This window comes from Phlebotomus argentipes, unplaced genomic scaffold (assembly GCF_947086385.1).
Source record: "Phlebotomus argentipes unplaced genomic scaffold, Phlebotomus argentipes genome assembly contig_75, whole genome shotgun sequence".
Classification (NCBI taxonomy): domain Eukaryota; kingdom Metazoa; phylum Arthropoda; class Insecta; order Diptera; family Psychodidae; genus Phlebotomus; species Phlebotomus argentipes.
Window position 1 is genome coordinate 954,814 of NW_026776170.1, and position 18,002 is coordinate 972,815.

The 18,002-nt window shown below is 33.9% G+C and overlaps 2 protein-coding genes across 3 annotated transcripts in view; one reads left to right on the forward strand and one right to left on the reverse strand.

Annotated features, from left to right (window-relative positions):
* The first annotated feature begins 887 nt into the window (after positions 1-887).
* LOC132257011 (UNC93-like protein MFSD11) lies at positions 888-3,295 on the forward strand. Of its 2 annotated transcripts, XM_059753678.1 has the most exons (4): positions 889-1,049; positions 1,110-1,279; positions 1,346-1,860; positions 2,357-3,295. In XM_059753678.1, exons 1-4 carry the CDS (start codon positions 963-965, stop codon positions 2,869-2,871), a joined length of 1,287 nt encoding a protein of 428 aa, XP_059609661.1. In that variant the 5' UTR covers positions 889-962; the 3' UTR covers positions 2,872-3,295. The 2 variants fall into 2 exon arrangements, with proteins under 2 accessions (XP_059609660.1, XP_059609661.1); XM_059753677.1 differs by having other exon boundaries at positions 888-1,279.
* A 1,213-nt stretch (positions 3,296-4,508) lies between these two features.
* Positions 4,509-18,002, reverse strand: part of LOC132257082 (zinc finger and BTB domain-containing protein 24) — a 43,561-nt gene continuing 30,067 nt past the window's right edge. Inside the window, exons 9-10 of the mRNA XM_059753810.1 lie at positions 16,767-17,407; positions 4,509-16,073 (exon numbers count right to left, since the gene is read on the reverse strand). Coding sequence (XP_059609793.1) covers positions 15,690-16,073; positions 16,767-17,407 — 1,025 coding nt within the window. The 3' untranslated portion in view covers positions 4,509-15,689. The remainder of the gene's footprint in view (positions 16,074-16,766; positions 17,408-18,002) is intronic.

An 18,002-nucleotide genomic window follows, 5' to 3' on the forward strand; every position in this document is an offset into this window, starting at 1 on the left:
TGATCTAGTTGGTGTGATTGTCTAATTATGTTTTGTGATTTTAATATTATCCGATAATTTCTGTGAATGCGGTCATTGACAATATTCATCAAGTGTTGTATCTGTTGGGCCTTTATAGTGTTTGTTATTTTGGCAATGCTACGTCCGTCGTAAATAAGTCTAATAAGAAAAGGATAGAAAGGTTTGCGCCATTTTTACATCAATAATCTGACAACCCGTTTGTGTTCTGTTGGAGAAAATTTTGTAAAAGCCGATTTACCTTTAATAATGAAGAAATAGGTTAGAACGGGTCTTCTTTGGCCCCTGACCGGACTATCCTGCCAGAAGTGACCGCGATCTTTTGGATCTCGACTGGATGACCGTGGCCGTACACGGTGTCACAGGGTGGAGTGATAAACACTTGGAAATTTAACAAATTCACTGGTTTTATTTTCACTAAACTTGCCCGTCCATGTGGACGGGCTGGAAATCCGAGGAAAAGAGTGGAGAAAAGATTCCAGCAAGTTCTTTTCTCACTCCCGTTGCAGTGTTGGCATCCCGTCATTGGTCGGTGAGATGCTGACATAAACTGGTCTAAGCGGCGGCGGGAATTCAAAAAACGTTGCCTGTCTTCAGGCGCGGACAAATTTCATTCGATTGATGTGCACAACAATGTTCATGTTCCTTACGATAGTGAACTATTAGACGAGATCGACTGAGATCTATTTTGTTGAATCTCATAATTGTTATTGTTTATGGTAATGATTGCTGTTGAAGTGTTTGTATATTCAAACCTTAACTGAAGTACGCAACGATCCCACCTACTTCTACAGTAGGCCACTTTCTCAAAGTGTGCAACACTCAGTCACCACTTGATCCACTTTTCAATGAATGAGGATCATGGGGTCAATCGAAGTTCTGCTTATCTGGCTTTATCTGTCGCACATTTTTGTTTCCCTCAGTGTTCAAAGAAGTGCACAGCCATGGATCGGGGTCTCGTGAGCATCCTAGTGCTTGGTATAAGCTTCATGTTTATTTTTACTGCCTTCCAGACAATGTGTAACATAGAGGTAAGAATGCCCAAATTATTTTATGTGAATTGTAAGAAAAAGTCCGCTTTCGCTGTTCAGAAAACTGTTTTGAGCAGTATTACACACGAATCAAATGACTTCTCTGGAGATGGATACGTCAGTCTGGCTATCATATACGGCAGCTTTGCAATTTGCAACTGGATAGCACCTAGTGTAGTAACACTGATAGGACCTCGTAGCACAATGCTTATCGGCTCTCTTACATATTGGTGAGTTTTTGTTGAAATTTTGCGCCCCTGTTTTATTTGAATTTAATCATATTATTTTTGCTTCAGTGCTTTCACCGCATCTTTTCTAATTCCGAGAACATGGCTTTTGTATGTTAGTAGTGCTTTGCTGGGCCTGGGTGCCGCTCTTATGTGGAATGGCCAAGGAGTATACTTATCACGTGCTAGCAGCCTTACAACAATCTCTCGTAATAGTGCAATATTCTGGGCTATGCTACAAGGAAGCATGCTAATGGGGAATGCATTCGTTTGGCACGAATTCAGCGGCAAAACTGAAGTGGATGCCACAACACGATGTTTTCTAATTACTACACTCGTCGCAGTGGCACTGTTGGGCGTTTTTATATTACTCACACTGCCATCTCATAGTGTATCTCAACAGGCAGCACATCCTCTTGCTATTATGAAAGGAGCCCTGGAACTATTAATCACTCCCCACATGGTATTTCTCAGTTTTACCTTTTTCTATACCGGACTCGAGTTGTCCTTCTTCAGCGGCGTTTACTCTCCTTCTGTGGGATTTACCAAAAGTCTCGGTGCTAAACATCTTGTTGGATTGAGTGGTAAGGTATTCCATTTACTAGCCTTTACAAATTATTTTAGTTTCTACTTATTGATCGTATAATTTATCAAAAACTAGTTGAAGTGTTAAAAAACAATTTAATTCTTTGAGAGTAGTCCGTAAAATAAAATAATCATGTCTGTTTATACCCTAATTCCGTGTCTTCAGTATAGAAAGAATGTGAATTATACATCTTAACGTAAAAACACATCATTTTGCATTGAAGACTTGTGTCTTTCCTTACGTCGTGTGATTCGTGTTTTTCCTTTTTTCTTCGACGCGTCCTAGGGTCCTAGTCTGTATTTTTCAAAACTCTACAAGTGCCTGCAAGGAATGTGTGGCGAAAGAAAAAGAAGACACGAAACATAACAGTGTAAAACAGGCATAAAAATGTTGCTTTCATGCAATTTGCGGAAGCAAAGTGCTGTATTTTCTTTAAAAAAAAAAACCAAGTCGACAAATGTGAAATTTTCTAATTCATTATTCTTTTTTCTCAGGTATCTGTGTAGGACTGGGTGAAGTATTAGGAGGTGTGGTATGTGGAATAATTGGTCCCAAATGGCGTCGTGACGGCATCGTACTAATAGGATACGTGGCACACGCTGTAGCCTTTGTGTGTGCACTTATAAATCTTCCCGACAAGGCAGTGTTTGGGGACACTGACACTATTTCTCTACTTGTACCACCATCGATTAGTATAGCATTATTAGCAGCATTCCTGTTAGGCTTTGGTGACGCTTGTTTCAATACACAGATCATTGCAATGCTAGCGAGTGTTTTCGCGGCCCAATCAGCGGATGCATTTGCACTTTTTCGTTTTGTGCAAAGTTTTGGAGCATCCATGTCTTTTGCCTATTCCACAGTTTTGGGCTTGCGTGTTCAACTTGCAATCCTTGCAGTTGCAGGCGCACTTGGGACATTAGCCTTCTGGCGTATTGAGTGGCGCACAAAAATATTTAATGTAAATATTGAAGATATGGAAAAGAAGCGTTTGCCGAGTGCAGAAGATTAGAAAAAGGACCTAACGAAGATAAAGAGGGCATTACTGAATTTAACGGAGACGGCCTTTTAGTGCAAAGAGGGCATTACGGAGGCGATTTCTTCATCATTATTGTATTTGTTTTTCTTCATACTTTAACAAATTTTAATTCTTAGTTTGAGTTGATCAGTATGTGATTCAAAATCTATATATTGTCATTCTTCAAATAAATAGTAAAAACAATTGTAAGGTCTAAATATTATTAAAAAGAAATATATCAATTTAAAAAACAGAAATATTTACTTACTCTTCAATCTGTTTATGTTCTTCACTTTAGTCAGTTGCATATCATATACCGCAATTACATTATGTATATCCAGAACATTATCAAAACATCATCATCTTGAATTATATGTAGCTACAGTCCAGGAAAAAAGTCTAAACGATAGATCTATGATAACAGATTCTTTCTACTCTTGTGTTTAACGACTTCAGTCGGACTCTAAAGAGTATTTTACTTGAATTTATGACAAAATGCAATATTAATATCGTGCATTATAAGCATGTAGTCTTTATTTCGCATGCGAGAAAAGAGAATCTTGTGTTTGTAAGGATAATGAACTGATATGATTCGCACTTCACGGAGCGGTCCACAGAATGGTTGCTTACTGCAGAATGCGGAAAGAACAAGTATTTCAATGCTGAATTTAAGTATAAGTAACTAAAAAGTAATTGCGTTACATTGGAATTCTATTTTGTGCTTTTTTAAAACTTGTCTTTATTATTCACATTCCATGTTTTCATTTTCTTGGAAATTATTTTTGCATTTTTCTATTATTGTGGCTCCAATACTTTATTAGCGAACACAGTATTCGCCCTTATCCGAGTATTTGGGATAGGATTTGTTTTTGAAGAGAAAGATGATCCCAGTTTTGAATAATTGAATTAATATGTAAATATAATTTTCACTTTATATATTGAAGAGGCTGATCATTTGGTCCAAAGCGCAGTATCCAGGTAAATGCACAACGGCGGCAACTCTTGTCTGAAGTTATTACTTCACACAGCTGCAAGGGAAGCTAACCTTACAGGGAGCATTCGCCTGTGCACCGACGGTGGAGAACCATTCTTGAAAAAAGGTCGTAGAACAGCTCGGATGAGTTCAATAAGATTCCGCTTCTTACTCGCTCTCGAGCTGCTGCTGAGTTGAATTGCTCATACATAAAATCTGCGGATATTGGATGTCCGCGCGTTTAGTTGTGAGCCACTTGAACCCATATAGGTCCTTAATTCTAGTTTTCAAAAATTCTAGATTTCAAAAAATTTGTGACGGAGTTGTAGGGGGTTCGATTTGACAACTCCATCAATCCTTTGCGCAATTGCAGACTTTTGACTTTTAGTCAAAACCGCATGTCGATCTTAGCATAGAATTCACAAGATTGAACAATACACAATATTTTGTATTTCAATTTTAAATCGATTAAAAATTGATTTGAAATTGATTTTATATGAAGAGAGAGACTAATAATTTATAATAAACACAACACCGAATTGCCATGAAACTGTGTATTTGTGGTCGGTGTGATTAATGAATTTGTTATATATATATATATATATATATATATCTACACCAAAATGATCTTTCTGATGGGTTTTTTACAACAGCACAATTAGATAGAAGATGGGTTTTATTTTGAAATCTCTACATTTATTTCAATTACTCTTATATTAGTTCTTGTTCATAAACTTTATTTTCTACACTAAGTACTTATAGTAAATATTATATTTTCCATTTTTTATTTCTGTTTTTTGTTTAATTTTACTTTTTATACCTATGAGATATATTCATCTCTGTCGTTTATGTGGTTGTTTTTTTTCTTTTTTCTATGCGCTCCGCATAAAGAGTAAAAAGTGTTGTTTTTCATTATTCTCATCTGCGTCAGTTATATTTTCTTAATTTGAAATATAATAATTACAACTTAAATAATGTTTATATGTTTCTCCTTTTTCTCTGTTTGTCCACAAAATTTTTTCTTTCTTTATTAGTTCTTCTCTGCGTCTTATTTAATTTTTTTTTGTAATATTTGTTCTTGCCTGAATCTCTTTCTATCAACTGTTATATATATATATATATATGTATATATATATAAGTGTACATATACTTATATACGAGTGTACATATATATATATATATATATATATATATGAGTGTACATGTACATTAAATTCTTACACATCCTTTTCAAACTGTAAGTTGATATGGCAAATCTTTTATTTCCTCATTTCCACGCTGATTTAAATTTTTTTCGCTGTTCCTGTGTATCAGAGTACACTATAGTAAAATGCTTCATAGCATTTGTTTTATTTCAATTATGGAAAATGTAATATGCGGGTTGGCGTAAAGACAGGAAAATCATTATATTGAATTTATTAATATCTTAACTTTAAATGAGCCTTTTCTCAACAGTATCAATTAGAAATAAAAAGTTCAGTTTTAACAGTTCATATGTAGCATATTGGATAACCAAACATAAAAAATACAAATTGTCAATGAGCTTATTCTTGCACAAATTATTTCACGAAATTTTTTCACCAGAGGGATTTAGCAACTTTATTATGACCAGATTAAATGCAAATGTTTATCAAAATCATTAAAATGAGTATAACAATTTTTAGTATGAATATATTTTTATCGCAGTGTCAGATCTGCGGTTGTTATTTTATGCACAAAGCAAAGCATTTCTAGCATTTGAGGCTGTTTACACTGCATTGGATTTCAAATGACTCCGGAATCTAAAATGAATTTAACTTGACATGGATTAGAGTTTTCTACTAGTCAGTATACTAAGCACACTTGTAATTTGATTTCTTCAATACAGACACTGTCCAATTCCCCCACACTTTCATTCATTATATTCTTACAAATAGCTCAATCCGAAAATCTCATTGTTAGAAAAAAAAATTGGCAAAAATTTTACTAACTCACGTAAATTTTTAAGTGAATTTACAAGAACCTTTATTATTAGATGGGATATACATCACAGCTTATATCTGTAATCGCGCATGAAATCGAACCTCGCAAAAACAACTCCAATCGACTCAGGTAACGGTAAAATGTGGAAATATGATGAAAATGGGAAGGGGACACTTTTTTGATTTTCGTGCCTATCTGTCGGGAACGACAGACAGGCACAGAACAGACTTTTCCAACGAACCGTCATTGAAGAACCTAGGACCTTCCAGACCTTAGATATAAGGGTTCAAATTTCAAAAATTTAAACGGCCATAGCTCCGATTTTCATTAACCGATAGAAATGATTTTGTATTCATTAGAAAGGTTCCGTAAAATGCCATCTCCCATCTGAACAACATAACTTGATAGGACCACCGCTAGAAGCGCTAAAGTCGAAAAAACTATTTTCGAAATTTCGAAAACGAATAACTCGAAAACGGAATCAAAAAATTTTCTTTAAATTTTAATATGTTGTAGTTGAGGTCAAGACCTTTTCAACGAACCGTTACTATTGGGACCCTATTCATTAGGAACGGAGATATGGAAGATCAAAGTTCACACCTTCACTGGCCCATATCTCCGCTGTTCATCAACCGATTTCGATTATTTCTTCACTAAAAGACGTGTCTCAACGCCCTTTAGTAGGCCATATTCACCATTAGTCTGTGATGTCATACCGAATGCCGCCATATTGAACAACTTTTGAACGCCTGTATCTCGGCAACTAGATTATAAATTTTCTTAAAATTTTAGTGTGTTGTAGTCCAAATCAGCAAGTCTCTAAAGATAAGTTATAGTTTTTTGTGGATGCAATAAAACCGGAGTTATGACGGTTTACGATTTTAATTTAAAATACGCCATAACTTTGGTTCTATTTATCCGATTTTAATATTTTACGGCTCTTTGGAAAACTCTTGCATAACTCTACGACTGTTTCTTGTATTTACGGAACTGGATGTATCTATGAACTGGCTTAACATATGTGTATGAGTCCAAGTCGGCCGAAGTTCTTAAGGAAAAACAAAAAGGAATGAAATGAATAAAAAATGATAATAAAATGTCTTTAGTGAGATATCCGGGTTTTCGTTCCATCAGTATAAACAGCCTTTTTGGTGTAAAATATGTCTGAGACGTAAATTCTGCACCTGAATTTTAAGTTGGCATGACAAAGAGAAAAAATGCAGTTTTGGGATAAAATGTGTGTTTGATTAAATTTTTATTTTGCATCTATTCATGACTATGCCAATTTTTCTTATGAGTTTACAATTCGTTTCAAAGTATGAAACATTTGAAACGGAAATATTGAAAATAAATTGTCCCAGTCGTATACTTCCAATTCCTAAAGATGAAAATTACGACATGAATGTATTGATAAATGCAAAAATCAGACTCTTATGTTCCACATGCAAATGGGTTATGACGGGTTTGATTGTTTTTTCATATTCTGTTCCAACTGCTCCTTTAAATTTAATGGTTAAATGGTTAAATTTCGTTTGGAATTTCAACGTAAAAATTCTGATAAGCTATCGAAGTAACGCTTTAACTCTCAAATTAAAATTTTACATCTACAAGAATTAGGTTTAAATTGAAGATAGTAAGTTTTCTACATTCAATAAAACCAAATGCAATGTCATAACATTTTTCATGGTTCCAGTTTTTAGATAAAACCCATAATTAGCACGATTCTAGATATTCCAAATGCGAGCTGAGAAGGCGCAAGCAAATTTCAATGTAGTTTGCTCTGATATTTCATTGTATTTCTTCCCCTGTCTACACACTGTGATGACTCTGTAGTGTTTTTATATGAGAAAGTGCTTAATTTGTTATTTTGTTTGGGAGAGAAACTGTATGTAAAATTTACCATCTGCAATAATTCAAGTAGTATTCAGTCGTAAATAGATTTTATAGGTGTAGAAAAAATGTTAAAGATATGAAAAAATGCACAAATACAACAAAATATTGTTATGTTTAAGGCAAAAACAAAAAAGAGAGGTTTAATCTACCACCACAGTCCCTTAATTATCGTTTGAAAATGTGCAAGTTATCGATTCTGAGAAAATGTCTATTTATCTAAAGTCTGCGATGTTCTAACAATTATCGTTAAAAATATTACTACATTAGGAAATTGCATTTACCCTTATAAAATTGAAACATTTATTTATTTCGCACTAAAGAATTAAATTTGCGAAGAAACTGAATAGAAAATAAAGAGCAACCCTGCTCGTGATTTGAGCTTTCTGATAATCAGTTTCTAAAAAATTATTCATACGCCCATGAAGGCAATTTCGAGTTTATGCTTTGATCTTTTTTTTAGCAAGTCCGGTATCTCAAATGAATACAATCTATTATAGCTTTTTGTATTGGATTTAATGTTGTTTTGGGCACATTTTATATCCCTGTTCCTCATGCGAAAAACATACACAATAATTATCATAACTTAGCTATAACACACACTTAAAATTTTGTGCACTGACGCTGTTTGTCAGCACTTATGAGTCTCAACTATGTAAAAAAAAATATTCAGTCGACTGAAGCGAATAGAAATTTTTGTGCACGAGAAAGTCACCACGAATTGAAATAAACCTTCAAAGCGTAATATGGGATTAACTGTTTTGAACGCGTTGATAGAATTTTGGAACCTGTTTTCTACAGCATGTGCTCCTCACAACTTTGGCTATGGCGTTACATTATTGTCTACTCAGTGATCTTTGATTTAAATTTTCTGAATTATCCAAAGCCATCTTTTCATATTCCGATAACTGTAAGATCGAAATCCGACCGAAATGCAGTAAATTAAATCGTGTGAAAACACTAACCTCATTATATCTGCGTTGTGTATCAACTGATTCTAATTGACTATATACCAAAAGACGTTTCTAGACGCTAGACACACAGAGAGCTGCATTGACCAATGTTTCTAAGTGTTTGAGTACATTTATAGAGGTGTCCTCATATTCAAATCGTAAGAGCCAAAAAACTTATTCATCCATTTCACGCGTAACGTAATAAGAAGAACAGAGAGACAAAAAGGGCTTCTTTCGTAATTAATTTGCTCTTTATATATATGCATGAATGTTCCATGAACACAATTCTAAAGAGGAGTTTTAGGACATATTACTTGCATTTTTTAAAGCTTTTCCTGAGACGATTCATCCTCACGTAATAAGTTTGCATTCTCTACACCTAATCCAGAGAATGGGTTCTACGGGTGTGGATCACGATAGTAAACCACTTGGTGGCAAAGAGAAACTGACCAATTCACCCACAATTATCTATACCTAAAGAAAGAGGAAAAATGACTTCCGAATCATCGTGTACGGACAATATATGTGTGAATAGAAGTTGTCCATTCCATGTTCTCAAATAAATACTTACTGACCGTTAAACATGCAAAGGCTTTAAGGGCTTAAAAGACAACCAAAATTGCATTATTTGCGTTCAAATTCCCAGATTTATTCTGCTAGAGAGAAAAATTTCTATAGAGTACTTCGTAATGATGCAATTTTTTGCATTAGCTATCACTAAATTAGCATTTTACGTTATTTTTGTTTTCTCCTTCTCTTCCTGCACACAATGTACAGTAGAACGATCTCTTTTTTATTACTTGAGCTGCTAATATCATCGGTTTTCCCCGTTTCCTAAGTATGCGATAGCGCTCAACTGAGGAAATTATCGAAGTGCTTGCTAAAGTATTATCGCAGCCATTAACTTTATCGTTGTGTGGTATGGCACTAAAGTTTGTTCCGATCCTTCCGGTGAAGATTGCTTTAAGACGTTCTTTGAATTATCGTTTCGACAGAATTACGTGTATTACTTCACAAAAATACATATCTTACGTATTTTGACAATATATTACATAGAAAAAATTATACGTAATACATTACAACTTTTCTTGTTGCGTTTTGTGATTTCTACAAAATTCCTACCGTAAGCTTTCATTTTCACGGTGTTATCTTTTCAATCATGCGATCAGCATCTCTGAAATTTGGATCGATTTATATCCTGTTAAAATAAACTATTTAATGGTATTTGATTTGATTACGGGCAATAGCTATTTTGATGAAAATTTAGTTCCCAATAGAACATCAAATTTCGTATCGATTTGCAAAAATTTTTCCACGCGGTTCTGAGACAGAATTCTTTCTGACCACTTTACCATTCAACCCATACCGCATACATAATCTAGACGCGTTTTTTTTTTCATTCGGTGTTCAATGGAACATACGAATTTGTTTACAATTTGATCATTTGTCATTTTCGAGGATTATCGTTTCTGTCACTGAGTATCGACGCCAGCGCTGTTTTTCACGTGCACCCACTGCGTTTTACATTTTTGTATTTGAACAAGTTCTAGGGAGTCGGTGGGCATTTTATCTTTCCTTTGTGTGTACATTTGGGACATTGTAGTGGGATTAAGAAAAAATCACTAAAATAGAGAAATGAATGCCGACAATAAAAATGGATTGTTAGTGTGAATGTAGTAGTGATCTACCGGAAGTGATAAATGTCACATCAATTCTACGGTGTAGTTACTAGATTAACCCACGCGGTAAAAAAATATTATTACAAAAATCAACGTCTTTCAGATATGATGAAGGATGCAGTAGCCCCAGAAATATCGTAAATAAATAATCCATACTAGCTGTAATATACACCAATCTATAACTGAGAGTTAGAATTGTGTAAAACGCCGTTGTTCGAGACAAATTTGAGAATATAATATTTCCAGAATGAATTTACCTGAATAAAAAAGTTATGGCGCTTTCCAATGAAATATTGCACAGCAACAATTCTTTAAATTAGTGCTTCTTAAAAAACTGAAATTAAAGGAACGCCGATAGTGAATGCTATGTTAAAATTTTCGAAATAAGTTTTACTTAAGTTTTAGAGGTGACTCTAAAATAAGATCATACGCTAGTTTTAAGCATGAAATTGGAAGTATCGCTGCTAGAAAATCCAGGTGTTTCTTTTAGACCTTTTCTTTAAACCTCTTTTAGGTGCAAGGATTCACATCACATAAGTCATATATTGAAACCAGTCTGTCAAGACTTCGCGGTATATAATTGGACAGGTTGGTTGTTCACATTTTAAACTCATTTTAAACACTTCAAAAGGGGTAAGATACATTATGCCACATCATGCAGGACAATTTTGGTGAAAAATAATTTCATTGCCAATGAAGAGGAAAAAGTTCCAGTGTGAAAATATTTTGACCTATGGCACTATATGAGATGTGATGCTTACTAGTGTAATTTAGTAGAAATGCTTGCATGTTTTTTGGATATAACAAAAGAAAAATGTTTAAAAAGAAGTAACTCACATTTTTTTAAATGCTATTTTTTTCATTTTCAGCTCTTCTTTTGTTGTTTCATTGTAATAATTAAGTTTCAGACATATTATATTTGGAATTATTATTAATTGTATCTATGCTCTTTCTTTCACTTCGTACTATGATATTTTCCGTCAATGAATTTTCTTATGTTTCATGTAATTTTACTTAAAGAAAAAATTATATCATTTCCTGTATACTTTCACTATAGAGACGATATTTAGTTTTTTGTTAATTGAAATACAAAGCACTTAAAGAATTGAAATTATTTGAAACATGTGCTATTTATAAAGTAGCATTTAAGAAACCAGTAGCGAGCAAACTTCTGCTCTTCGGTAAACTTTGTAAGCTAATTTTATCAGAAAATCAAATGTGTGTCAAGGAAAAGTTATTGAATTTTGTTTATTCCAATTCTTTTCATTGGTTTTAGATTTTATAATAACTGGATAACATTTTTTAATTCTTGATAACCAATTTAAACAAACGGAAATATAACATTTGAGTCATTTTGTTGCTTTTTTTATGAACCCCCAAAATTAAATACATTTTTAATTTTACATTCATGTATGCATATAGCACAATCCAAAATTTAATTTACGAGTGCGAAACAGTTTTTGTACTTTTCACGTAGTATAATAAAAAAAAATCTTACGTGTAAAAAATTGGAATTGACTAACATCGTTTTTGAAGTCATCACATGTTTTTAGTTTCGGAATAATTTTCAAATTTTCTCATTTTGAAAGCAAATAAAGTAATTATTACCAGAACTGTCTGTAAGTAAACGGAAAGGGGACAGTTGATACACATTTTTTCATGAAGAGATTTGTTACTTCAAGGAATTGAAATAAAATTAAAAATTTGTAATTAAATTATAGACAGCACTATATACGTACAACTTTGCTTTTTAAATGTGGGAAAAACTTGACTGACAGCAATTTTGTATATACTCCGTTTTGTTCTTTTTGGGTTATTGTATGCTGGATTTTTCTCTTTTATTAAAGTATCAACTACTCTTATAATCTAAGATATCGATAGACGTGATCGACAGTAACTGTCAGTTTTGTTTTTGTGTATACCTGATGAAAAGATGGAAGTTCTCCTGGGCTATTGCAACTCAGTCACATAATCGGCATATTATAAATTTTTCATCGGGCTTGAATTAAGATGCTCCTACTTTGATGGAAAAACATCTTAAAATCTCAATTTTCTATTTTTATAATATTTTTATCTGCATGTTCTCACTATTTAAATCAGTGTATTTCTTGTTTTTTTTCTTTATTCTTTTACATCATCTCGTATATTTATGTCTAACAAACACACTCCTTAATTGATTATCAATATCAATATTTTCTGGGCTATTGCAAGTTTAGCGCGCACTTTAGCATATGACAAACACATATTAATTTGATGTCAACTAAAAACATATTATTGCACAGTTTTTACTTCATATTGATATTCAAATGAAATAATTTTATTGGTTACATTAAGATTTCCACTCTTTCACTATATTTGGGCTATTATAGTTTTGCGTGTGTGTGTGTGTGTGTGTACTGTGTGTTAGCATGTATTTGTTTTAATACTGTCTTACAAAATTTTTTACTTATCGATTTCATTTCCACCATTATGTTTTGCACTTTTTCATTACTTACTAAATTAGGTTATTGTTTTTCTCATCATCAATGTAATGCACTCTTCTGTTTCAGCTTGTCCTCACGATATTCTTTGCATCATCACTTTAATAAACTAATATCGTCTCACATGAATCTTCCCGATATTTTTCTGTTCTATCAATAAGATTATCATCCTTTTTTAATTTCATTATAATTTCTTATCGCCATTTCTGGTATTAGGTGTCAATACAAATTGATATTTCGTGTTTGGGAGTCAGGCTCGCCTGGTGTGGTTATGCTAAGTTTAGAAAAAAAAAAATTCATAAAAATGGATTTCTCTTTAAACTCTCAACACAAGATGGAGAACTAAGGCTAATCTTTATTTTTATACATCTTATACAACCTTCTCATCTCATCATACTAATATTGCTTCGTGAAGAAAAAACAGCGCAATAACACCTTAAATAATCATAAATTTTAAAATTGAGTGTACTTTTCATTCAGTCAATGTGGATTTTATAACAACAGATATTAAAGGAGTAGCAGAAAATTTTAGATCGGTACTTTTTTTTTAAATTATATATGGGTAATAAGTTATGAAAAATAATGTAAGAAAACAATTCACCAAATATATTTGACACTGGGTCCTCTGGCTATATTGTAAATTTTATTAGTTTCTGGACTAAGGAAAAATCCTCTATTTTGGCCAAAATATGTGATTTATGTGGGAAACGAGCGATTTTCAATCGACCATGGTGACTAATCTTTTCTCTAAACACTACGTACACGTTACACTACACAATTTAGGGGAGCGCTGATCAGAAGATTGGTAAAAGCAGTCGACAACTATCGAACTCATACCATTCGAAGTGGGCATGCCATATTAGATTAGATATTTATTTTTCCTTTCATACAAGGAACAAGAAACAAGGAAGGAAAATCATACATAGACAGATGACAGCAAGCGAACCTATATGTTATAGGTTCAATATATTCCTATATGTGTGTGTTTAGTCTACATGGCCACCGAGACTGTTTAAAGAATTCAAAGATATTGGCTTTCGCTGCTATAATGAAGTGATGAAGTCTCACTGCAGGTAAAATGTTTGATCATAGTAGAGTGCGATAAAACATTTACCATTCAATGGCCAATTAAAGCAACCCAAATGATCACTGTTGAATTTTTGAACAGAAACATGCCCTTCTCTGAAATTGTCTTTCACGTTCTCACTCACAAAGATTTACTAAAATGTGAATTTTAGAATCATTAAAGGTTGGTCGGAAAAGTAAAAACAAACCTCTCTCGAATAACTCCTCTAATAGAGTAGACTCTAGTCCTAAGTAGAACATCTATGCTTACTAAACTAGTATGTTATATAATTAAGGGTGTAAAAAAACTTAAACGGCCATATCATATAGAACATTTATCTACACTGTATAGTGTCATGTTGGAGATATAGTACTACAAACCACATCGCTCAAACCCTTTCCAGTTAGCCATTCCACTCATTAAGTTCTTGTTATATTTTCTCAGAAAATAGCAATATCTTTGATGAATTAATTACAAAAAACATAACATTTTTTCCTCTAATTTTGATTCAGGTGTAATAAAATTTATACAGAATAACTAAAAAATACAAGCTATTGAATTTTTTTTAACCTGGTTGAAACCAAAGTATTTTTTTGGTTCAAAATATCTCAGAAATAGAAGCAAAATCAAGTTTTGTTTTCTAACATTGAAATTTATCTAAAATATTCTTGAAAATATCAGACTGTTTTTGAAGATGTACATCCAAAGATAAAAAACTTAGAAATCAGAATAGTCACAGTGCAATATAATTTTAAACATTCAACACGCATTAAAAGAATAAATCAATCAATAAAGTAAAAAGTACCGATCATTAATTTTCATTTTGTATTCACCTAAGTAATTCCATTTAATCTTGGCAAACCATGTATGACCATTGAGACCATACGGTATGACGAAAATCGATCCTGATTAGTAAATGAGTTGTTCTTAATTGTTTGCCATTATTACACTGTTTTGTAACTCATACACATTGGCATATAATTTCCATAATTATTATGGACACTTTTAATAAAGAACAGAAATAAAGAATAAGGTATTCTTGTATAGCTTCCCGAACAATGGTCAACAACAAAAGCGTACTTTAAAAATTAATATTGTCTTATTAATCAAAGTAGACATTTTTTTCTTCAAATGGAAATAATATTTTTTGCTAAAAATTATATAATTCACATATATTAAGGAAGTAAAAAAAACTCATCCTTTACACCCACTATTATAAAGAAAATAATTGGTGCTCTTGTATGTAGTTTCAGATTGCATTCAAATCACATAAGCTTTTTTTTCTTTATACTTACATAAAAAGGTTAAAGGATGCCTGGTGTGACTAAAGTCTCAATCACAGAAAGAATTAAAAAAATATTTAAAAAAACGTATTATAACTGGTATATATGGGTATTTCAAATAATATATAAGAAAATTAGACTGACTGTGGCAAGAGGTGAAATATTCAATTCATTATAAATAGGATAAATGCATTTTGCCAACTCCAGCCGAACAGACTTGTCTAAAAGGAAAGAAGGAATAACTAGCTAATGGATCAATACAGTCTCATATTGCCAATCAATCTAGGATACTTATAGCCACGTCCCCCATCTTGGCAACCATATGATCTCACAAAAAAGATTGTATATTAACACGAATAGATGGCATTTTAAAAGTAATTTTGTGTCACACCATGAATGTATCATTAGTTTTGATTGCTGCGTGTGCTCCCGACCGTTAAAAGAAGCCACCCATGATGGGGGAGTGGTGATGGGATGTATCCTTGCCGAGAAGACACACGATGCCGTCATCGACGGCATCTGGGCTTCAGGATGTGTGTGAGGTGGAAGCCTGGGGACCTTGCTGCGATCCACCCTGTTGTACATGACTAGACAGCGTAAAGGTGAGGGCACGTGGATCAAGTCGTAGGGCGTGCTCCAAGCGAAGGGCATCACTCAACTCAGGTGACATTTGTTGTTGAAGAGGCGTACTCTGAGTGGCTGATACTGCTGGTGTTTGGTGAAAGTTGCTAAGACTTGTTGTGGCACCATTTGATGAGGAACCGATGGTAGCGCCGGAGCCAGACGCTGCTACAGCAGCAGCCTGACTCACGGCCAACCGTAGTGCTGCTTCTGCCTGGGATCTTAAAATTGCTTCTGCTTGGTGTATCCGCAGTGCTGCTTCAGGCGAGTTTTGACTCTGGTGATGACCCTGATTAAGAGGCAAAATCAAAAATTTAATATTGCAGTTATTCTCATATCTTCCAAAATCATTTCAAATGAGCATAATTTTAATAATAAAAAAATAATACAGATAATAAAAGAGAGCGGGAAAGTATAGATTTCGTTTATGTTTTTTGGTGTGAGGCATTAGGATTTTGTGAGAGTTTATGAAAAGCACAAAATAATTCCAAATGATTCCACTGTACGTCAAACGTAAACGTTGTATTGCAATAAGTATCAAAAATAGCCGTGATCAAATAATTGTTGTCTGTGTTGGAAGGAGGAATCCCACTACTTTTACTAGCGTTGAATTGTGCTCCATAAAGTATTATCGCAGCTCTTGCCGAAATCTCATTGTACTGGGAAGCACTTAAGTCCTTCACATAGGTTTAATTGAGTGTATTTGTGCGTTCTTCTGAAAAAGCTCTTCTCTTTTGAGTAAACTATTTTCTTTCAAAATTCATGTTTGTAATGTAGATTGGAAAGTTTAATTATACAATTCGAGAAAATTCGTCTACGCCTCTTATTGCAGTAATGCTTCAGGTTTTTCAAAAAAAAAAATCGTGAAATTTTCTAGCTTTTTAAGACCATATCTTAGTTGTTTAGAAAGCAACCAAATATATCAGTGAACTTTGAAGGAGAATGTGTAGGAAATCTTCAAAGTATGTAAAATTCAGCTTACTTGGTGGTGAATAGGATCTACACCAATAGAAGATCGCATCATACTGTCAGCCATTGAAACACGCATGGCATTCATAGCAGCTTGGGCGGCTGCATTGGCCGTTTCATCATCACCAGGTGAAACTGCAGGTGGTTGAGCCGTTGTGGCTCCATGATTCGCAGCTGGAGACGTTGCTTGTGGTTGCAAACGCATAGCAGCAGCTAAATTTACTACGGCTGCTTGTACGGCACCGGCGTCTGCTGGCTGCATAGCTGCTGCTGCTACCATAGCCATGCGATTGGCGTGCATTTCGTCGACATTATATTGCTGTAGGTGCCCGTTGTTGGCTCCGCGCAAAATGTCAGTTAGTTTACTGCTGCAATTGTTGTTGTTGTTGTTCAACAAACTCGCACCTGCATCACTACCCGCAGAGGACAACCGACCGCCACCGCTACTACTGTCGGAGTGTGCGCTTGGCGAAGGACACATTGAGTTTTGTCCGCCGATGGCTAACAGACCACTGTTGCCTGCTGATACAGCTGCTGCGGCTGCTAGTAAAGTATCACGCTCACGTCGTTCTGCTGCTGCACGTGAAAGTACATATTGTGCTGCAAATTGATGCTTAGGGTCCATTCGCATGTGCTCCATATGTGTAAGTAATCCTGCAAAACATATATACATTCACTATATTTAAAACGATCGGTATTCAATGGTCACTGTTTCAATTTCTAATATGTCAAAGTTCGGTCCCATTTCTTTTCTCGTAACAATTTTAGGTTTGCTCAAAAGCTTTGCAAAATCCCAAAGTTAAAAGAAAAGTAGAAGATTAGGTAACTACAGCTAGAAACATTAATTTGGAATATAAAATTTTTTAGTTCTTTAAAAAAATTTTTTTGTTTTTCAGATGAATCGAATTGTCAAGTTGTTTTCAAAGTAGTATTTTAGTTTATATCAACCCTAAAAAATCTCGAATTTTTTGCGTGGTCCAGCTTACTTAAGAACTAAACTTGGCGTTTTCTAAACACGTCCTTTCAAATGCAATTCGAAAAATTTTAATCTAAAAAAATCTCTTTCAGAACTTAAACTTTATTCTGCATCACAGATCAGAACTTTGTTTTATACTTCTGTTGGAGTGGAGACCACCAATTGTTTGACGAGCAGGGCAGTGTTTAAAAACCCGAGCTGCTTCTCCCTTCCGAGACCACAATGCAATGAAATGTTCAGAAAATTAGTGATTTTTCTAGCTCAACTGAATAA